Source organism: Myotis davidii, unplaced genomic scaffold, assembly GCF_000327345.1.
Source record: "Myotis davidii unplaced genomic scaffold, ASM32734v1 scaffold209, whole genome shotgun sequence".
Lineage (NCBI taxonomy): Eukaryota > Metazoa > Chordata > Mammalia > Chiroptera > Vespertilionidae > Myotis > Myotis davidii.
The window spans coordinates 2,258,493-2,280,905 of record NW_006300047.1 but is presented as its reverse complement, the minus strand read 5'-3'; the positions used below and the strand labels follow the sequence as shown (position 1 = coordinate 2,280,905).

Sequence of the window (22,413 nt, the reverse complement as noted above, 5' to 3'; positions counted from 1 at the left end):
CCCCCTCCCTCCTCCCACCCAGTTGTTATTACAAAGGTGGAAAGACCAGTCCCTGGGGAACAGACTGAGGAATGAAAGGCTCATGGTCTGATGGAGGAAGCCTAGTCCCTGAACTCAGGGAGGTAGGGGTCCTGCCCATGAAGATCCCAGGGTAATGGAGAAGCAGTCCCTGTCTTCGGGGAGCTCCCAATCGAATGGGGGAAGCAAGTCTCTACCCTCTTCGATCTCCCCATTACACCCCTGCCCCAGTCTGATGGGGGTACAACCACTCTTCTTTGGGAAGTGCTTGGGGCCCCTTGGGAGCTCTGGGCCAGCAGCCTGCGTACAGGTCTGTCCTGCCTCAGTGGCTCAATGGGGCCATCACGAGTCTCCATCTCAGGAAGCTCTAAGGGCCCAGGCTCAGGAGAGGGCTGGGGACAGGGGCCTGGCTACTGGGTACAGAGTAGTTGCTGATCAAACCAGCTTTGCCCAGGGCTGAGAAGCAGACGGGAGTTTCCTCCAACTGCCAGGAGAGCGATCTGCTCTGCTTCCAGAGTGCTCCCACCCCAGGAAGGCCCCTCCAGGCACCCACTTAGATCCCACGCAGCCTCTAACACGGCCTTCCACACAGCCGAGCCCGTGACTGCGCCCATGATGACTGGCACTTTCCTGGTGGGGCCATTGAGTGACTCCTCGGCTCTGCCCTGCCCATCACCCCTTGCTCTGTTCAACAAGGAGCCGACATCCGTCCAGACCCAACTGGAGGAAACCATCCTGACGCCTGGTAGGTGAGGGGCTGGGAGAAGGAGGGCTTCCCCCTCCCTGTGCCAGAGGAGTGACGAAGGCAGGGCCCACCAGGGACAGAATCCGGAACCCAGCCAGTGTCACCCACTCCCGTCCCAGCCAGTCCCATCCTGGGTTCCCATCAGTCAGTCTGCGCCAGAAAACTGGTCGTCCCCCCCCCGCCCCCCCACACCCCGGGAGGCACAGCAGGGAATCCCCACCAGTTAGAGAATTCGCCCGCCAGCCAGTGCATCCATCCACTGTGGAAGGAGCACTCTCTGTGCCAACCACTCTGCCAGGTGCCAGGGACACTGCCGTGGGCCAGGCAGACACCGCTGCTGCTCTTCGGGAGATTGGAGCCCGTTAGGAAGAGAGTCAGATACTAATCAGATAAGCACAAAGCAGGATTACAAACACAGGTGCTGCAGAGGGTCGCGCCTCACTGCCTTGGTCTCTTGCAGCGCCCCCCTCCAGTTCCTTGCTGAGCTGCCTGGGTCTCCCTGCTGGGTCCATCCACATCATCCCCACCCTCCCTGCTCTGCCCCAGGGGCTCTGGCAAATCGCAGGAGCCGGGACAGAGGTGTCCAGTATACTCATCTACCAAGGTGAGTGAGGGAGGCCTCGCCCCACCCCCGCCCTGCTACCTGACTACTCCCTCCTCCCAGGCATGTGGCAGGTGCAGCCTAGGACCCTTTCATGATCCTCCCTCCTCTCTGACTCCATTTCCCAAGAATCAAAGTAGAGGAGCAGAGCTCCCAAGGGGGTCTGGGTGAGGGACCCACTGAATGGCTGAGTGGCCTTCAAGGACCCCTTTTCCCCACTAAGCCTTGGTTTTTCCTTCTTTCCCCCACACTATTAAACATTATTATATTTTTAAGCTACATCAATACATGTGCATTAAAAAGTCAAACAATAAGAGATGCTTATAAGGGTCACTGAGTCTCTCCTTCACTCTTTTAGTAAAACCTGGTGAGCAGTTTGGTGTGCATCCTTGCACAGCTTTCTCTGAATTACCTTGTTTCATGATTAGTAAAATGATCCATTCTGTCGGCCACAATGATGGGCTGTGAATTGCCCAGGGGAAGGCATGTTTGGCTCTCAGAGGTGGGAGAGAGAACAAGACCTGGGGTACACTTCCACTCAATTGAAGAGCATCCTTTGAAGGTCGCATTGCCAATGTATGTGTAAGGCACAGGTTCCCCAGAAGCAGGGGGACATTTGGGGCATCTAGGAAAATGAACGCTGACCTAAGCTCTCTCTGAGCTAATTGTGTCCATTTCACAGATGGGGAAACCAAGGTTTCAGGAGCTAGATGTAACTCCAGAGCTTTTTCTTCAACTCCATCCTGAAATGTTGTCCTTTGAAAGTTCTCTTTTCCTCTCCCCAGACTCCCAAGCCCCACAGGCTGATCTGAGGTGGGGTGACTCAGTTGGGTTCCTGGATGGGCATCTGGTTGTTCTTATATTTCCTTCCCAACTAATGTAGGCGAGATGCCCCAAGCACCCCCTTCCAGCAGCCCAGCTATCCCCAGCCTCCCAAAGTCCCCAGACCGGCCTGGCTCCACCAGCCCCTTCGCCCCGGCTGCAGCTGACCTTCCCAGCATGCCAGAGCCAGCCCTGACCGCCCGTGCAAACATAACAGGTAAGGGGCTCAGGGCCTGTGAGAGGCACTGGAAGCAGGATTCAGGCCCAGGGGAGAAGAATTGCTGCAGACGATCAGGCCCACACCCAGCTGCCTGCGGGGACAAGCAGGCTGAGTTTATGTAAACAGGGCCGGGAAGGTGTCCAGGGAGTGGAGGGCCTGGGAGGGTGGGCGAGGGGGACAGCTGGAGAATCCATGTCCCACCTAAACCAGGCCACCAGCCTTTACCAGCTTCTCACCTGGCAGGAAAGCCCAGTGTGGCCAGATCTTCTGAATTGTCAGCAGGATCTGGAAATCCTGATTTTTTACATCTTGTGATTTTTAAAAACATTGATGAAAACAATGTTTTAAAAGTAAAGCTGGCCAACGGAAGACATCTTTGAGCAGGATACAACCTCAAGTCCCCACCTTGTGACACCCCCTTGCTCTCCAGCCCGTGTGGGCTCTACCCTCTGCATACTTCTGCATACTCAGAGGTCTGAATGCTCAGAGGGAGGAAGATGCTAGGGTACTTACTCCTCACCCTAATTCTGACACCGTCTTCTTCGTCTCCAGAGGATGAGATGTCCCCCGCCAAATGCCGGGCAGCTCGCAAGGTCTCCAGCAAGCTCCCCAAATATCCTGGTGAGTGGTAGCAGGGTCCCTCTGCCCTGGGTGTTGGAGGCGGGAGCCCAAATCTGGCTGGCTTTACTTCACTCATTCACTCAACATTTATTCAACTGCTTATGTTGGCATACTCATTCATTCATTCACTCATTCACTCATTTGATTCTGCCATCATATCAGCATTCATTCTGGCACTCAAACTTAAGTAATACTTATTAAAGACCTACCCCTCAACAAGCCCACACTAGTGCTGCATCTTGTTTGCAAGGCTGAGAGAACGAAGGAAAGAAGAGTGGGTGACTGAGTGAGGGGATGGAAGAAGTTGATGATGGGTATAGAATAGAAGGTGAGAATGGAAGAGCAAATAATGAATAGCCAACTTAGTTAAGTGCTTACTCTGTTCCCAGTAATCTTCTATATGAAATCATTAACATCACAAACAACCCTCATATTACCCCCATTTTACAGATGAGGAAACCGAGGCATAGCAGGTCTATAACATGCTCAAGATATACTAATAAGTGGTGGATGGGTATAGAATAGAAGGTGAGAATGGAAGAGCAAATAATGAATAGCCAACTTAGTTAAGTGCTTACTCTGTTCCCAGTAATCTTCTATATGAAATCATTAACATCACAAACAACCCTCATATTACCCCCATTTTACAGATGAGGAAACTGAGGCATAGCAGGTCTATAACATGCTCAAGATACACTAATAAGTGGTAGAGCTGGGATTTGAACCAGACACCTGGATTTCACAATCTTAACTCTTAACACCCACCAATGTCCTCCCTATTGTGAGTGAGGAAAGAAGGAGGTTAGTGAGCAAATGAAGGAGTGGAAAGGTAAATGAGTGAGAAGATGAGGGAATGAATGAGTATTACATTAACAGCGAGGCAGCTAATAAAGAAGGTAGTTGGTAAAGATTGTGTGGAGGACGAACGAAGAAGCTAGTGATGGTGGCCGCGCTGGCCTCTTGGCTGCCCTCCTGGGGGCCAGTCCTGCCACTAGCAGCCTCCCCTCACCCCACACATCCCTTGGCTTTGCAGAGAGCGTGGAGCAGTTTTGCCGTTCACTACGGGACAAGTACCAGGCCAAGCCCGCAGGCCCGGAGGACATCCTGGTGGAGGTGGACCTGATGAGGGCCCGGCTGGAGAGGAGCAGCAGCAAGAGCCTGGAGAGGGAACTGGTCATCCTGGACTGGGCAGAGCAGCAGCCAGCCCGCGGGGGTCTGGCTGGGGTGCTGCTTGCTGCTAGCGACTGCCGGCGGCCGCGTGAGACACAGGTGATTGCTGTGCTGGGCAAGGCAGGACAGGGGAAGAGCCACTGGGCCCGGGCAGTGAGCCGGGCCTGGGCCTGTGGCCAGCTGCCACAGTACGACTTCGTCTTCTACCTGCCCTGCCACTGTGTGGACCGACCAGGGGACACCTACCGCCTGCAGGATCTGCTCTTCTCCCTGGGCCCGCAGCCACTGCCGGGGGACAGTGAGGTCTTTGGTCACATCCTGAGGAGGCCTGACCGCCTCCTGCTCATCCTGGATGCCTTTGAGGAGCTCGAAGCCCAAGACGGCCTCCTGCCCAGTACATGTGGACCCATGTCGGCGGCGGAGCCCAGCTCCCTCCGAGGGCTGCTGGCCGGCCTCCTCCAGCGCAAGCTGCTGCGAGGCTGCACCCTGCTGGTCACGGCCCGGTCCCGGGGCCGCCTGGCTCAGAGCCTGAGCAAGGCGGACACCCTGTTCCAGATGGCCGGCTTCTCGGCCCAGCAGGCTGAGACCTACGTGGAGCGCTACTTTGAACATTTGGGGGCCACTCACCACCAGGAAAGAGCCGCGGCGCTCCTCCGGGGCCAGCCCCTTCTTCTCAGCCACAGCCACAGCCCCACTGTGTGCCGGGCCGTGTGCCAGCTCTCGGAGGCCCTCCTGGAGCTGGGAGAGGAGGTCGAGCTGCCTTCCACACTGACGGGACTCTATGTTGGCCTGCTAGGCCCAGCGGTCCGTGACAGCCCCCCTGGGGCCCTGGAGACCATGGCCAGGCTGGCCTGGGAACTGGGCCGCAGACACCACAGCGCCCTGCGGGAGGACCAGCTCCCAGAGAAGGTGAGGGCCTGGGCTGTGGCCAAAGGCTTGGTGCAGCCTTGCCCTGGGGCTCCAGAGACCGAGCTGGCCTTCCCCAGCTTCCTCCTGCAGTGCTTCCTGGCGGCCCTGTGGCTGGCCCTGAGCAGTGAGATCAAGGACAAGGAGCTGCCGCAGTACTTGGCACTGACCCCGAGGAAGAAGAGGCCCTATGACAACTGGCTGGAGGGCATGCCACGCTTTCTGGCTGGGCTGGTCTTCCAGCCTCGTGCCCGCTGCCTGGGAGCCCTGGCCGGGCCGGTGGTGGCCAGTGTGGTGGATAGGAAGCAGAAGGCGCTCACCAAGTACCTGAAGCGACTGCAGCCAGGGTTGCTGCAGGCCAGGCGGCTGCTGGAGCTGCTGCATTGTACCCACGAGGCGTTGGACGCTGGCCTTTGGCGGCATGTGGTGCAGGGGCTCCCCGACAACCTCTCCTTCCTGGGTACCCGGCTTACACCTCCGGACACCCACATCCTGGGCAGGACCCTGGAGACAGCGGACCGTGACTTTTCCCTGGACCTCCGCAGGACTGGCATTGACCCCTCTGGACTCAGGAGTCTCGTGGGACTCAGCTGTGTCACCCAGTTCAGGTGGGGTCAGGGGATAGGGAAGCAGCTTCTTTGCATGGAGCACCTGCTGTGGTCTTGCTACCATGCTGAGTTCATGCTATGGGGTCTCCTGTAGAATGCACAGCAGCCAGGGGCGGGGTGGGGAGGCGGGCAGAAGTGATTCCCTCAGTTTTTAAGATGAAGCTGAAGTTCAGAGAGGGCCAGCAGTTTGCCAAGATCATCCAGACACCCAGTGAGGGGCAGCTTCATTCTTTCAACCAATATTTGAAGGTGCCTGTAGGCCAGGCACTGGGCCATGTCTAGAATCTAAGACTGATTGAGCTTCATATTTGTTTTCTCTCCACCCCTATCAGGCCACCATTCTGTCATGATTGGATTAAAGCCACAGCCTTCCCTCAATTTCCCTACTTCCATCCATTCTGTCCTCTTCCACTTCACCATATTTAACCATCAGAGCAATCTTCCCAGAACTTGAATCTGGTCATACTTACAACTCTTTAGAAGTATCCCAGTACCTTCAGGATGAAGTTTAAATTCCTTAATTTGGCTCATTTAAATCCTTCTGTGATCTGTTTAATCACTTCAGCCTAATCTCTAGAGACTCCCTCCCACCTTACCCATAAATAGACTTTAGCCAAGCTGTAAGGTCCTACATCATTGTAGTGGTTCAATCAAGAATTTAGCACTGAGCTTCCTAGTAGTCAAAGCAAAAAGGGAAACAAAACCACTCAGAGATTTGGAAAAAAAAAATCAATAAGGGCTGGAGTAGTCATTGAGGCTTTCTGGAGGAGGTAGGGGTTAAGCTGAGAGAGGAAAGTATCTGAATACGTAAGAGGTCCCTTCATGAAGCTGCCCCTTCATTATGGTCTAGCCCCGTCACTGTGCATGGGTCTGAGGCCCTCCTTCCACAGGGCCGCCTTGAGTGACACGGTGGGGCTGTGGGAGTCCCTACAACAGCATGGGGAGGCCAAGCTACTCCAGGCGGTGGAAGAGAAGTTCACTATTGAGCCTTTCAAAGCCAATTCCGTGAAGGACGTGGAAGACCTGGGCAACCTTGTGCAGATCCAGAGGTGAGGGGGAAGGGGAGGGAGGTGGTCCAGGCCCTGCAAGTGGAAGGCCTATAGGACCCGAGATCAAGTTTGCCACTAGCACTTCCAAGGCATCCTCTCCTTTGGGACACCCCGGGCCCTCGCCCTGGGCCACAGCTACCAGAATCTCTCAATGCAGAGCCCCCAGAACTTTCACTTGGTCCCCAGCTACCAGAATCTCTCAATGCAGAGCCCCCAGAACTTTCACTTGGTCCCGTACAAAACTCGCCATCATGTACCTCATTCTTTCTCAGCTAAAGCCAGGGATGTGCATACTCTTCTTTGCTAAGAGATTTTAATGAGCTGAGCTGCCTTCTGCAGTCAGTAACAGAAGGGACACCTACGGCCACCTTTCAAGGCAGCCAGGACCAGGATCAGACCCATTTTTATAGAGAGCAACGCTCTAAAGTCCAGAGAGCAGAGGAAACTTGGCCACAGGACAACTGTCTTTCAGTCATGCCATCATCATGCATTGTCTGAGCACATACTCTGTGCTGCCTGGGGTGGGTCTGGGAAGTGCCCACTCTGGGCTTTGCCATGGCACACACAGTAATGCCTTAATAACATCCTGTCTCAAGGTTTTTCTTTTAATAGGAGGCATCAGTAGCCACAAGAAAGGCAATCTTTGGGGGGATTTTGGGCATTGGGGCAGGCGTCCTGGGACACAGAGTCAGGGGCTCAGCAACAGGCAGAGAGCCTGCTCCCGCCTAACATCGTCCCTTCTCTCCAGGACAAGAAGTTCCTCAGAAGACATCGCCGGGGAACTCCCCGCCATCCGGGACTTAAAGAAGCTGGAGTTTGCGTAAGCAACGGGGTGGATTGTCTTGGGTCCCCACGGGGTTTCTTCTCCAGCATTAGCTGGGCTTGTGCCACCAGAATGGAGATGGGTCCCCAGAATTATTCTTACCCTCTCACCCCACCCCTCTGGAAACTAGCTTCTGACAGCTGGGGCTTGGCCCTTCTGGGCTAGAGAAGATAACTGGCTCATTTCCTGGCAAACATGCTTATTTGAATTCATTCACTCAGCAGACCTGCTCAAGTGAACAAGGCCACTGTCCTCAATGAGCTTGCAGTCTAGTGTAAAGAGACCATTGCCACCTGCTGAAATAAGTGGCAGGAAACTCAAGGATTGTGAGAGTGCAGATGTGGGGGAGGCCAGGGGACTTCCTGGAGGAGGTGATTAAAGCAATAAACCTTGAGAAAGGAGTGGGCATGAGCATGTGGGGAGGCCACACAGGGCAGAGGTATTGTTATTATCTCCCCATTGTACAGATGGAGACACTGAGGCCTAGAGCATGTAAATTGCTTGTGCAGAGTCACAAAAGTTAGTGCAGCCTCGCTCTTGCTCCAACAAAGGAAAAAGCTAAATTTGTGTTTGGTACTTGTAAGGGAATCTAAAATCACCTAACGATTAGGAAGGACTTATTAAATGCCTACAGTGTACTCAGCGCATCTTGTATATTATTTCACTAATTTCAAGAGCTACTCTGGGAGAGAGTCATTACTGTTAGGTTAGGTGGCTCAGGAGGCGGCGCAAGAAATAGAGACTCCAGTGAATCAGAAAAGAAAGGAAAAGGTTTATTTCTGCGTCCCCGGGAGACCCACGTACCCAAGGAGAGGGCACGTGGATTCACGCCAACAGGGAGGGGGGCGCTTTTTTTTATACAGCTGTTCAGTGAGGGCGGGGAGCATGAGCTGTGGGAGTTCCCGCCGTGGGGTCGTCACGGTTTCCAGGTGTCGTCATCTGCCTGGTAGCTGACCTGTTAGGAATTCCAGGGCGGGACCGGTATCTGAGTCACCATTTACCTGGTGCACTGGCCTGTTACGGATTCTTGATCTGTGAGAAATTCCAGGGGGAGTCCATTATCTTGTCACATGTCTGCATGGGCTCTCTCCGACCTAACAATTACCTTTCCCAGTTTACAGATGAGGAAACTGAGACCCAGTGAGGTTGAGTAACTTGCCCAAGGTTCCCTCCCAGCTGGCCACCCACAGCTGTCTGCTTCTCCTGGTCACTGCTCCCCCTGCGCCCAGAAAAAAAAGGGGGAGCGGGTTTCTTGTCTCAATCAGAGACAAGTTGCTAAATTTGTGCAGAGATAAAAATATTGCTAAAAAGAGGAAATGTATGAAAACAATCACCCAGGGCTCCTCTAGCTTTGAATTATTTTCAGCTTAAAAAGCCCCTAGTTCAAGATCGGAACTGTGCTTGGGGGGAACAGCAGCCATGGGGTGGAACAGCCCAGAACCAGGACACAGGCCACCTGGAGGCCGGAAGCCCTGAGGCAGTTCTGAGGAAAGAAGGAAGGAAGGAAGAAAAAATTATTCTGGGTGCATGACTGGCAGCCACTGTTCCAGGCACCCTGTAGGCCTCACCTACCCACAGAGGTCGGACTGCTCGGCCGGCCGCTGAAAGTCCTGCACAGGCTCTGCCTTGTAGACAGGGTTCTCCTCTGATTCCGCGCTCACTTACCTCCTCACCTGACCTCCTGCCCTCCCTCCCTTGCTCACTCCACTCCAGTCACGTGGGTCTCCTTGCTGGTTTTCAACCTTACTAAGCACGGCCCAGTCTCTGGGTCTTGGCATTGGCTGTGCCTTCTGCCCAGGACACTCTTCCCCAGATAGCTATATGGCCGGCGCCCTCACTGTCTTCTAGTTCTCACTGAGCAAGGCCTTTTCTGGCCCCCACTTTTTTCTTTATTGGTTACTGACCCCATTTTTTAAAGTAAAATTCCACCCCACATCATGTATTGTCCCCCACACCAGATAGTATACCAATATTTTTTAATAAGATATTTTTTCATTGATTTCAGAGAGGAAGGGAGAGGGAGAGAGAAATAGAAACATTAATGATGAATCATTGATTGGCTGCCTCCTGCATGCCCCCTGCTGGGGACTCCAACCCTGACCTCCTGGTCCATAGGTCAACACTCAACCACTGAGCCACTCCTGAGGGGCATAACCAATATCTTTGATTTCCTGTCTTACCCACTGAATGTCAGCTCCACAAGGGCAGGGATTTTTGCCTGATTTGTTCACGGCTGTCTCCGTGGCGGGCTCTCTGGGCCTGGCACCCAGGAGGCCAATAATCAATATTTGATGAATGAATCTCTTAATCCTAAAGACCTCAGAAGGTTGGAGCTAAATTTTAGGAGACTGAGGTGCAGAGGCGAAAGGATTTGCCCAAAAGGCCCCAGGGAAGGGAAGCGGCAGGTCCTCGGCTCAAATCAGATTCTGGACTCCTATCTCGTGGCCTTTCTCGGAGCTAGTGGTTCCCAAACTTTGGGGTTTCAAAGACATAGTATTTCAGAGTGACTCTGAGTGGTTATGTGCAGTTACCATCTTAATTTGTATCAAGTATAATTCATTAAAACAAGCAAATAGCCCCTGCTGGCACCATCATTTTATCAAAGAACAAACATTTTAATGGCAAAAAAGTCCAAAGAACATAATTTCAGAATAAAGGACTGCTCCATGTTTACCATATCTTAAAAACAAAGCAGCCCTCCATTGTCTTTATTTTTCTCATTCTCTCCAAGTCTAGTCTAAATGACCATCCAGGCTAGGTGGCCTCCCGTGAGTTAGTTAACCTCTCTGTGCCTCCAGTTCCCACCTGTAAAATGGGGACAAGAATTGTTCTTAGCTCAGAGTCATTGTGGAATTCAAAGAGATCTAGTCTGAGTGAAGGACACACTGTATTCCTGGCACATAATAAGTGCTCAAGAAACTCTTCTATTTGTTATTCAAGTGGAAATAAGCAAACCATCTTTCTTGGGACTGGTAGTGGTCCTCAAGTCAGCATTTGGGAACCAGGCCAGGGCAGGAGAAGTGTGCATGTAGATGTAGGCAGGAGTGAGAACTCACCCAGATGAAAGCTGGGGAGCCCCCAGGTGGCCACTTGAGGGACTTTGAAATCTTAGAGCAGATTTGGGGTCCCACTTGATGGGACTGGGGGGAGGGAAGTCAGGGTAGGGGAGAAGGCCTCAGACAGGCCTGCCTGCCTTCTGTGCCCTGTCTGGACCCTACCCTGAGGCTGAATTGAGGGACCATGACGGTTTCAGGGCCTTACCTCTGCTCTTTGCTTCCTAGGCTGGGCCCTGTCGCAGGCCCCCAGGCTTTCCCCAAACTGGTGAGGATCCTGGAGGCCTTCTCCTCCCTCCAGCATCTGGAGTGAGTACAGTCCCCAGAGCCACCTGTGACTCAGGCTTTGGAGTCCCCAAACCCTGCCCCTGTTTGTGTGAGTTTGTGTCTCTTTGTCCTGCTGCTTCCTTTATGGGGGTGGTGTGAATGACCAGATGACCCCACTGTAGGGAAGTGACAACAGATGGCAATTCCCCCCCCCCTTTTTTTTAAGTCGAATCCTTTTATGACCTTCCCCTCACATGTTGCTCCCAGCAGTCCACAGAGAAGCAGGGTCAGAGAGCAGGATCCCACGGTATAATCGAGGCACAAGAGGCTGCCAGGAAGTTGCCCAAACTTGTGAGGGCTCCCAGGAAGCAAAATAGGGATTTGGGTCCGTTGAGAACTACAACCTTGTCGCCTGGCTGGCTGATTGGTGCCCCTGGGTGATGAAGACTCCCTCTCAAAAGCTCAGGAGCAGATAGATATCTGCTCTGGTGTGTCTAGGGGTGGGGATGGGAGGAAGCCCCAGATGGGTTGGAGGGAGGGGAAAGGTCAGGTGACTTCCCTGGCTGATGGCCCCCCATCTGATTTCACCTGCAGCCTGGACTCACTGAGCGAGAACAAGATCGGGGATGAGGGTGTTGCACAGCTCTCAGCCACCTTCCCTCAGCTGAAGGCCCTGGAGACACTCAAGTAAGTGGGTTGGGCCTGCCCTTCTTGCTCCATTTTCCCTCAAGGCGGGCTGGCTTTTTTATCCTTTCATTCACTTATCCATTCTTCAGTCATTGATCCACGTAATCATTCATCCATCCATTCCTTCATTCGTCCTTTCACTCATTCATTCCTTTATGTAATCATTCATGCATTTAATCATTTCTTAATTTAATCAACAAATATTTAAGGAGCACCTAATGTGTGCAGGCTCCATTCTAGGCCCCAGAGATCCAGCTTTAAACAAAACAAGCAACATCCCTGACCTCAGAAGTCTTCTAGTGAGAAGACACAATAAACAAGCAAACAGCCGAAGCCGGTTTGGCTCAGTGGATAGAGCGTCGGCCTGCGGACCGAAGGGTCCCAGGTTCGATTCCAGTCAAGGGCATGTACCTGGATTGCGGGCACATCCCCAGTAGGAGATGTGCAGGAGGCGGCTGATCGATGTTTCTCTCTCATCGATGTTTCTAACTCTCTATCTCTCTCCCTTCCTCTCTGTAAAAAATCAATAAAATATATTTAAAACAAAAACAAAAACAAGCAAACAAACAAATAAAGCCATAATTATAAAGTATACTAGAGGCCCCGTGCATGAAAATTCATCCACTGGTGGGAGGATGAATTCAGCCCTGTCTGAGCCCTCTCGCAGTCCAGGACCCCACGGAGGATGTCCACCTGCCGGCTTAGGCCTGCTCCCCGGGGGATCAGGCCTAAGCTGGCAGTCAGACATCCCTCTGGCAGCTTGGGAGCCCTCAGGGAATGTCCACTTGCCAGCTTAGGCTCGCTTCCTGGCAGAATGGGCCTAAGCTGGCAGTCGGACATCCTTAGAGCTGCCAAGGAGGTAGGAGAGGCTCCTGCCACTGCCACTGTGCTCACAGCCATCAACCTAGCTGTGGCTGAGTGGAGCTCTCCCAGTGTGAGTGCACTGACCATGAGGGGGCAGTTCCTGCATTGAGCATCTGGCCCCTGGTGGTCAGTGCATGTCATAGTGACCAGTCATTCCTGGTCGTTCTGCCATTAGGGTCAATTTGCATATTACCCTTTTATTATATAGGATAGTAATAAAAGTAAACAATGTTTAGTGACAGAAAATTACTCTGGAGGTGAAATAGGAGAGATAGATTAGGATTTATCAGTAAAACATTATCAAAATGGTATATTTTTATTTTTTTAAACTATTCTGGGCCCTAGTCAAATAGTTCTAGGTTCAATTCCAGTCAAGGGCATGTACCTTGGTTGCAGGCTCCTCCCTGGACGGGCCCCCTCACATCATTGTTTTTCTCTCTGTCTTTCCCTTTCTCTTCCACTCTCCCTAAAAATCAATGGAAAAAATATCCTCGGGTGATTAACAACAAAAGCTATTCTGTGCTTTGGGAAATAGGAGATGGATATGATACAAGAAGATCAATATGATATTTTTCTTTTTACTGAACATAGATGGTATCATCAAAATTTATCCACACCCCACTTCATAACCATGATTAGGATGGCTGCAGAATTCACCAGAATTCACTTAGACATTCCTTGATTATAAGATACTGAGATTCTCAAAGTAATTTATAGTGTTCTAGGTAACACTGAGTAAGCCAGATTTCTCTTTTAATCCTTCCTTCCTTCTTTTCTTTCCTTTCTTTTCTCCTCCCTTTTTCCCATCCATCCCCCCCTCTTTTCCCTTCCCCTCTCTTTCCTTCATTTCACCGCCCTACTTAACTTTACTGAGCACCTACTATGTGCATGGCGTTACTCTAAGCACAGCAGAAATACAGTAATGAACAAAAAACAGACCAGGCCCCTTGCCTGGGGAGCCCACATCCATCAGACAAATAACATGAACACTTACTTAGTGACAGAGCTGAAAAGTCATCCCAAGGGGCCCTCACCATTTTGGCTCAGTGGACAGAGTGTAGGCCTGCGGATTGAAGGGTCCCAGGTTTGATTCTGGCCAGGGCCTGGGTTGTGGTCTTGATCCCCAGTGGGGGGTGCCTGCGGGAGGCAGCCAATCAATGGTTCTCTCTCATCAGTGATGTTTCTGTCTTTCTCTACCTCTCCCTTCCTTTCTGAAATCAATAAAGATTTTTTTTAAAGTCATTCAAAGGGGATGCTATAAAATTATAAAACAGGTGTGGGCAGGAAAGCACTCTCTCTTGTGCATCCTCACCCCCATCATCCCACTCAGCCACAGGGCCTAGCAGTATCCTTTTATTTATTAGGAGTTACCACCAGTCTACCCACGTGCCCTTCACAGTTGATGACCCACAGCTCTCCTTGAGGTCATTGTCCTGTCTTAGCTGCTCTGGGCCACCCTGTGCAGAAGCGGGTTTCTCAGTTCTGTCCCAGGGAAGGCAGGTAGTGGGGAGGGGTGTACAAGGTTGGCCCTCTTGCTGTGTCCCTGCAGCTTGTCCCAGAACAACATCACGGATGTGGGCGCCTGCAAGCTCGCCAAAGCCCTGCCCTCACTGGCTGCATCCCTTCTCAGGCTGAGGTGAGTGGGGCCCTGCTGAGCTGGTGGGCTTGGGGAGGGCAGAAAGCCCCCTTTGTACCAGCTGCAAAGTCCCACGCTGGGACCCTGGAGGCAATCACTGCAGGCTGTTCTGCTGTGTCAGAGTTGTTTTTTGGAAGGGGGTGGTGGTGGTGGTGGTGGTACCCATCTAAAATCCAATATGAACACAAACCCCTTGTTGGGCAATGCCTCTGTGTCTTTATCTGGAAAATGGGTACCATCCCAATGCCCTATGGAAAGCCCTTGGTGCAGTGCTGGGCCCTGGGGCACAATAAATATTGATTCTCTTCTCCCAGCGGATGGAGGACTGAGCTTTCTCTAGAGCCTTTTTATTTTATTTTATTTCAGAGAGAGGAAGGGAGAGGGAGAGGGAGATAGAAACATCAATGATGAGAGAGAATCATTGATCAGCTGCCTCCTGCATGACCCTTACTGGGGATCAAGCCTGAAACCCAGGCACGTGACCTGATCAGGAATCGAACCGTGACCTCTTGGTTCATGGGTCCACACTCAACCACTGAGCCACAGGGGCAAGAGGGGTGTTGATTTCTACAAGGCTAACCACCCTCAACCTTGGCTGCTCGGCTCACGCATACACCAGCCAGGGCCTATACTGCCACCTTCTGGTGGTCCTTGGCATAGCACCTCTTGCTTTTGATTTCTTCCAGCCTGAACCCTGGTGAGGGACTGAGAGCTTGGACCAGAGCCCCAGTCATTCAGCTCAGCATTGCCAGCTGTCCTCCCTCACCAGGCTGGGAGGAATTCCCTCTCCTTCCCCAGCCCTCAGACCATGCCAAGGACAGCCAGAGTCAAATTTCCAGGGGAGATGGCATCTGGTTCCTCGAGTTACCGAAGTATCCATTCTTTATCCTTCCATTCAGGACCACTGGGTACAGCTGTATAGGTTGTGTACTGTGCAACTCCTACTCTATGTGATTGGCACCCTATAGAGTTGTGCAGGGCATCGAATATTCTCTCACTTCAACCATGGGCCAGCCTGTGCTAGGAGCTAGAGAGACAACTACGAGCAAAACAGGTGTGGTTCTTGCTTTCAAGTTTCTTTCATAAGCAAGTAAGCATATGCATAAGCAAAATATTTTTAAATAAAATAGTGATTTATACCGGGAAGGAGACTAACAGAGGCCCAGGAGTTACAACAGGGAATACTGAGTTCACCAGCGAGGTCAGGAAGCCTCTGAGGAGGTGACCATTCCCCGTCCATGGGCCACTTTAGGAGAAAAGCATTCCAAAAAGAGGGAACGGCAGATCCAAAGGCCCGAGGTAGGAAAGAGGTTGGGTCTTTGAGCGCCAGGAGGTCCCCTGTGGTTGGACATAGTGAATGAGGCACAGAGGCTGGGTGATAAGGTGGGAGAGGCAAGTGGAGGCCAGATCATGCATAGAAGCCCTCGTAGGTGAGGAGGGGGTTTGGAGTTTTTCGACGGTGAAGGAAGAAGCAGGTGGGGCCTATGGAGGTGACACCTGATCCGACTGATGCTTAAAGAAACCTCATGTCATGGAATCTAAGATGCTATTTGTTGTAAGACATCTTTCAGAGGACAAAACACTGCAGGTTATGACACCCCACTGATTGTTAGATCTCAGTATCTCAGTAATATTCAAACTATGAACATGTGCTTCTTGGCAAGAATGAAATATGGGCCTCCTGGGTTCTAAGCCCTGCCCCAGACACAGACTGCAAAGCCCCTTTCCTGGTGCCTGTCCTGGCAGCAGCCAACTCATGACATCAGGGGATGCTGGAGTTTAGCCTGAATCCACTTTGCTGCAGTGTAGACCTGCTGCTTTTACAGGCAGCCCCGCAGTGTAGCCCCGAGGCTGTCGTGGCAAAGTCATGGCCTTGAGATTAGAACCACGGCAGTAGCTGGCTTGTTGAAAGGATGCTTAGTAATGAGTGTACAGCTTAAGTCAGCCTCAGTGACATCCGTCGTGCTATTTTCAACACTGCAGATGGTGGCTGTGACTACACCACAGAAACCTGAGCCAGCCCAGTGACTGGGCTTGTCTCACCCCTTTATCCTCAGTGCCAGTCATACCTTCTACAGTAACTCATTTCACCCTCACAGTCCATCCTGGGAGGTGAAATAACCGCAGCTAACATTTAGTTCATTCCACATACTGGGCCTGTTCTATGTTTTACCAGCATTAACTCATTTACTCCTCCTCACAATGACTCCATCATGCCCATTTTATGGAGGAGCAAACTGAGCCACAGAGGAGTTAAGTAATTTGCCCAAGGTCACATAGGCAGCCGATGGCAGAACTGGGATTTGAACTGAAGTCTCAGCACGGAAGCTACCACTTCTCAGTCCCGCTGCGTCCTTGGACTCACTGTATGACCATGGAGAAGTGGCCTCATCTCTCTGGGCCTCAGTTTGCCCCCTGTAAAGTAGGGCAGTAATCCCAGCGGGGTGCAGATCCCCCTGGGCCCTGACCCCCTGCACCCAGCCCGTGCCTGTCTTCTGTTTCCGGCAGCTTGTACAATAACTGCATCTGTGACGTGGGAGCCAAGAGCCTGGCACATGTGCTTCCGGACATGGAGTCCCTGCGGGTGCTGGAGTGAGTATGGGAACCTGAGCAGTGGGAGGTAGCGCGAGGGCCTGCGGAGACGGGGGTTCCCTCCGGCATCACCGGCAGGAATGGGCTGTGGTCTGGTTGTCGAGCATGTGGTGGTGGCCTCGGGCTGGGGCTGGATGGTCCCGAGGGCCAGGCCCCAGGATGGGTTTCTCTCCCCACAGTGTCCAGTACAACAAGTTCACAGCCGCCGGGGCCCAGCAGCTCGCGGCCAGCCTGAGAAAGTGCCCTGATGTGGAGACACTGGCGTAAGTCTCAGTGGCCCAGCTGGGTGGTTCCGTGAGTCCTGAGCTCAAATCCTGCTCTGCCTGTCACCAGCGTGTGGCCTTGGGCAAGCAGGACACGTCACCCCTCTGGCCTCGGCGTCTTCATCTGCAAAAGGGCAGTGGTAATAATATTTGCCCCAAGCAGTTTTGTGAGGTTTAAATTAGACAAGACTTAAAAAGCAGTTAGCACAGTACTTGGTAAATTAAAATGCTTAATATGTTGGGTCGAACAATACGAAATTGCCTGTATAAACCATGTTGACCTACAAAAACGGCAATTTCATATGGCTCAAACTTTTTATTATAGCGCCATGTTGTCTAATGTCCAATGCTGGTACTTTATACACTTTCAGAGCACGTTCATGTACATAAACACTTACATCTTCTAAGAGGGATAAGGTGGATCATATAGACCCATTTTACAGTGGAGAAGAATAAGGCACAGAGTTTAGCCAATGTTTTTGAAGTCATACAGCCAGTCAGCATCAGAACCAAAAGTCTAAAGAAGGGGTTTTGGGGTTCCTAGGCCTCTGCTGTCCTCATACCCCCACACAGGTCTGGTTTTGCCAGCTGGGAAGTCCTCAAGGTCCCCGGCTGATAAGAGGAGAGATTTGGGAGCGGCTATGTGGGGGGCTCAGGTCACGCTCACTCCTCTAACCTGGCCTCTGTGTCCCATGCCCCACTGCAGGCTGTGGACACCCACCATCCCTTTTGGTGTCTTGGAACATCTGCAGCAGCTGGACTCCCGGATCAGCCTGGGATGACCCCGCTGGGCCTGGGACAAGGTAACTGGGGAGGTTTGTGAGGGGAGCACCACAGGGCCCCTAGGGTCAGCATCCTGGGAAGGCAGAATCCACAAAAAGTGGACAGGACAGCAGGTGGGGTGTGGGTGACCACCCCTGAACCATACACCACCTAGGGCAGTGATGGTGAACCTGTGACACACATGTCAGAGGTGACACGCGAACTCACTTTTTTGGTTGATTTTTCTTTGTTCAATGGCATTTAAATATATAAAATAAATATCAAAAATGTAAGTCTTTGTTTTACTATGGTTGCAAATATCAAAAAATTTCTTTATGTGACACGGCACCAGAGTTAAGTTAGGGTTTTTCAAAATGCTGACACGCTGAGCTCAAAAGGTTCGCTATCACTGACCTAGGGCCTCCCTGTCTCTGCGCTGGGCTCGGTGGAGGTGTCCTAAAGGCTGTGTAGCTTGAGCCCGGAGAACCCTCCCTGAGAGCCCTCCCTGTGGTCAGGCTTAGAGACTGAAAATTTCTATATGTGACACAGCACCAGAGTTAAGTTAGGGTTTTTCAAAATGCTGACACGCCGAGCTCAAAAGGTTCGCCATCACTGACCTAGCCCCTCCCCTCCCCCCCCACCTCTGCGCTGGGCTTGGTGGAGGTGTTCTAAAGGCTTTGTAGCTTGAACCCTGAGAACCCTCCCTGAGGGCCCTCCCTGTGGTCAGGCTTAGAGACTGGGGCCATCCGCATCCCACAGCGTTAGCATTGGGAAGATGTTCCTTTGGGGACTCCCAAACCCTGTGTGCTGCTGTGTCAGCCTGTTGGTGGCCCCATGTCTCTGATCGATCGTCCTGATCGGAACTTGCTTTGTGTGTTCCCTGCCTCTCACTGGCAGATGACTGTCCTCCCACCTCCCTGCTCCTCCAACCTGTGCGGTCCCCCTCCAAACCCTCTGTCTCGTCCTCCCTTCCCACCATCCCTTCTGTCCCTAGTCTCGACAACACTCTCTCCACGTGTCCTAAAGCTTCCTGACCTATCCCTTCTCCAGACCCCCCACCGACCCTTCTCCAAGGACACGGACCACGCTGGACCTTGAACTGGTTATCTGTGGACACAGCTCTTCTCAGGTCATATCCTACGAGCCTCAGGGTCCTGGCACCCAGTCCTGCCGGCTACGGAAAGGACCCATGGCCTGCTACCCCGACAGACCCAGGCCCGGCTCCAGGCTCCTTCGGGGCCCAGGTTGATGCCAGCCCTACACAGCCGCTGCAGCCCTGGTAGACAGGTGGGTGCCTGATGGCAGCTGCCGTCCACCCAGGAGCCCTGGCGCATTTTCTACGGGACACTCCAGAAGCCGCCAGAGAGAGGAACCGAGGCAGCATGTCTCCGCCTCCGCAGGGCCCCGCCAGGCTGGGGAGAAAGCACTTCTCCAGGCTGCTGTCCTAACGGGGCACGCTCGGCGCTTTGAGGGTCCCAGAGGGGAACCGGATCCAAGCTGCAACTGACTCTGAGGCAGCTGCTCTCTGTCTGTGGGACTCACGGTTTGCATTAAACTTGTTGGCCGAGGCCCAAGCCGGGCCAGGCCAGGCCAGACGCACTGGACCTTAGCTGGAAGCAACTGATGGTACACTAATGGAGGGGCGGGCGGGGGCGACTGGAGCGTGCCTGCCTCTTGCCTTCGTTTGTGCCTCTTCACTACATTATAAATGACTCACTCAACCCCACAGGCAGGTCCAGTGTTTGAGTTGATAGCATGATTACCCTGTTGGTGTGCCCACTGATCTACTGCATCACAAACCACCCCGAAATGTAGTGGCTTCAAACAACACACACTCTTATTCTGCTCGCACACCTGTTGTTGGGTAGGGCTCGTTTCTGCCCAACTCCGCGTCTGCTGGGGTCATCGGAAGGCTCGCTCACTCGATGCTGGCTGGTGGCTGGGGACCTTGGCTCCTCTAAGGGAGGGTCGGCGGGGGGCCTCTCCATGGGGGCTAGTTTGGGTCTCCTCATAGCGTGGTGGCTGGGTTGTAGGGGGGTCACCCGAAAAGGAAGAGGGGGGGGGAGAGAGGGGAAGAGAGGAGAGAGAACAGAGAGAAGTTGTATCCTTCTTATAACCCAGCCTTAGGAGTCACACCGCACCTCTTCTGTCACATACTTTGGGCTGTCACTCTCTCCCCCTCCCACATTGCGCGAACACACACACACACACACACACACACACACACACACACACACACACACATACACACACACACAAGTCTGCCTTGGCCCAAGTCCTGTCCTTCCAGAAAGGATTTTCTTTGTGGCGTCCTAAGATTCAGTGGGACATTCATTATTAGGGGAGCAGCAAGGTCTACGCACCTTGAGCCTCGCAGAGGGAGTGCTTCCCTCTGCCTCTGACCCCCTGCATCCTGAGAGCCGTTCCCAGCCCAGCTGGATTCTGCCTCGGCCAACGCAAGCTTGGAAGGGCCTTGGCAGCTTTGCTTTCTACCCAGAGAGCTGCCAGCTCGCCCGTCGTCGTTGTCACTGGGGCATGGCCTGCTCGGTCAGAAGCCTGGTTTGAGATGACTTGGCTTTGGCAGCCGTGGGAGCTGTCTGTTCAGCTCTAGTGCACAGCCCTGACACCTGGGCCCAAACTCGTCTCTTCCCAGCAACTGGGAGTCGGGGTGGGGGCGGGGGAAGGGGTTGAGACACAGCTGCCTGGTTGGCAGTCCTTGCAGAGAGACGGTGCCTTCCGCCTTGGCGAAGCTGCAGAGGGCATCAGGTGTCCTGACCCAGGTTTGGGCTTTAAATAGCTTGGGCACTGCCCCTCGGGTTTCCCTGCATTTATGGACTTTGTGGAGTCCACAAGACACTCCCATTTATGCTCACAGGGGTGAGCGCCAAGCCAGTACCCCTCTACTTGAGGCGTCTACCGCACCCTTGGCCAGACAGAGAGAGCACTGCTGTACTCCCTGCTTTGGGTCTGCTCTGAGGCTGTAATTATGCATAGCAATGATTTTAAATGACAGCTCCCCTTTGGTAAATGAGTTGATACACGCAAAGCACTCGCCACAGTGCGAGGGACATAATACGTGCTCAATAAATATTAGAATTGATTCTCATTTTGTGTCAGGCACCTTCCTCATCAGAAGGTAGTGGTGCTTCCAGGGTTCAGAAAACCCCAGTTCGGGACGCCATTTATGCTGGTGCTCACGTCCCAGCATCAAGAAGAGTTCAGGAATCTGGAGAAGGGGCTGCATGTAGATGACATAGGAATCCAGAGACTAATAAAGAGTCCGGAGATGAGATATCATTTTGAAAGGCATTGGGGGTCAGAGGACCTTCAGCTAAAGGAACTGAAGGCTGCCTCCTTGCCTAGGACCCTTGCTTTTATCAACACAATTTCCCCTAAGGCAAGGTGGAGATAATACACTTCAAAGGGTAAGGTTTCAAAGGGTACAGAAGCATAGTCAGTTTGGGGGAATTAGCCTATGGCTGTTCAGGTGTTTGGCCAACAGGGGACAATAACATGTAGATTGAGATGCCCTTAGCTCTCTGGCAGCAAGCAATCATCCCTCTTCAGGTTTGGGGAAATACCCTTGCCACTTCAGATGATTCAGCCCTGCTGACATGCTGGAATTGGCTTCTGGCAATGATAAAACTTTCAGACCCTGTAGAAGCCAGGCAATAATATATTTTGGGGGGGAAGCCCCCTAGGAAGGTGTGCCAGATCACTCCATGAAACAGCACACACACACACACACACACACACACGCACACACCGCCCCCCACTCTCTAACCTCATCACGTTTATCTTTTCCACACTTACTTGTTGTGCTGTCTGCTCTTATCCTAGGATGTGAGCTCCAGGAGGGCAGGCAAATTGTCTACTTTGTTCATTGCTGTGCCCTCTGCTCCCAGCAAAGTGCCAGCACATAGTAAGTGCTCAATAAACGATCATGGAATGAACAAATAAGCCTTGCCACAACTTTGCTTTATTCGTTCCACAAATAGGTACCGAGTACACAGTGGTGAATAAGATGCTCTGGTAAGTCTTGCATTTTAGTAAAATTTTAAAAACCTCTGGGCAGGCTGCTAGGTATGGTTGGGCAATCTGTGCACTGCACAAAGGCACTGGACATGGGGATAAATAGAGGTTGTAACCCAGTCTGCTTGCCAAGCGGTGAGTCCTGGTGTGGAGCTCTCTCAGCCCAGAGGGGCACCTCATTAATGCAAAAACTGTCTTGGGAAGTGGGCCTTTCACAGTAGATATACTTGCCTAAGGTCACACCCCTACAAAGGAGGCAGTCAAGATGCAAGGCTGCCTTTTGACTTTTTTGGAGGGTCTCCTGGTGGCCACGGGCACAGTGTACTGGAGTTGCTCCCGAGCCCCACCTGTCGGAAGGGGAAGTGTTGCTCACAGGAATCTGGGCATATGCTGTCTGGAATCACACTATATGTTGATGGCACAATCTCATGTTTAGTGGATTTCAAGTGCATGCATCTTTTTTAAAAAGTTTTTTTTATTGGTTTCAGAGAGGAAGGAAGAGGGAGAGATAGAAACATTAATGAGAATCATTGGTTAGTTGCCTCCTACATGCCCCCTGCTGGAGATATCAAGTTGGCAACCTGGGCCCTGACCGGGAATTGAACTGTGATGCTCAACCACTGAGCCACAATGGTCAGGCCTCAAGTGCTTGCATCTTTTAAACCAGTGGTTCT

The 22,413-nt window shown here is 52.4% G+C and overlaps 1 protein-coding gene across 3 annotated transcripts in view; it reads left to right on the top strand.

Annotated features, from left to right (window-relative positions):
* The window catches only part of CIITA (class II, major histocompatibility complex, transactivator), a 42,736-nt gene extending 23,303 nt beyond the window's left edge, over positions 1-19,433 (top strand). For 2 of the 3 annotated variants that reach the window (XM_015572146.1, XM_006776294.2), the window contains exons 7-20: positions 611-763; positions 1,224-1,367; positions 2,248-2,403; positions 2,959-3,027; positions 4,061-5,711; positions 6,602-6,760; positions 7,509-7,580; positions 10,865-10,945; positions 11,498-11,590; positions 14,004-14,090; positions 16,599-16,682; positions 16,862-16,945; positions 17,652-17,748; positions 18,758-19,433. In XM_015572146.1, coding sequence (XP_015427632.1) covers positions 611-763; positions 1,224-1,367; positions 2,248-2,403; positions 2,959-3,027; positions 4,061-5,711; positions 6,602-6,760; positions 7,509-7,580; positions 10,865-10,945; positions 11,498-11,590; positions 14,004-14,090; positions 16,599-16,682; positions 16,862-16,945; positions 17,652-17,727 — 2,909 coding nt within the window. In that variant the 3' untranslated portion in view covers positions 17,728-17,748; positions 18,758-19,433. Of the gene's footprint in view, positions 1-610; positions 764-1,223; positions 1,368-2,247; positions 2,404-2,958; positions 3,028-4,060; positions 5,712-6,601; positions 6,761-7,508; positions 7,581-10,864; positions 10,946-11,497; positions 11,591-14,003; positions 14,091-16,598; positions 16,683-16,861; positions 16,946-17,651; positions 17,749-18,701 lie in introns of all 3 variants that reach the window. The other variant, XM_015572145.1, reaches the window with a different exon arrangement.
* Positions 19,434-22,413: the final 2,980 nt, after the last annotated feature.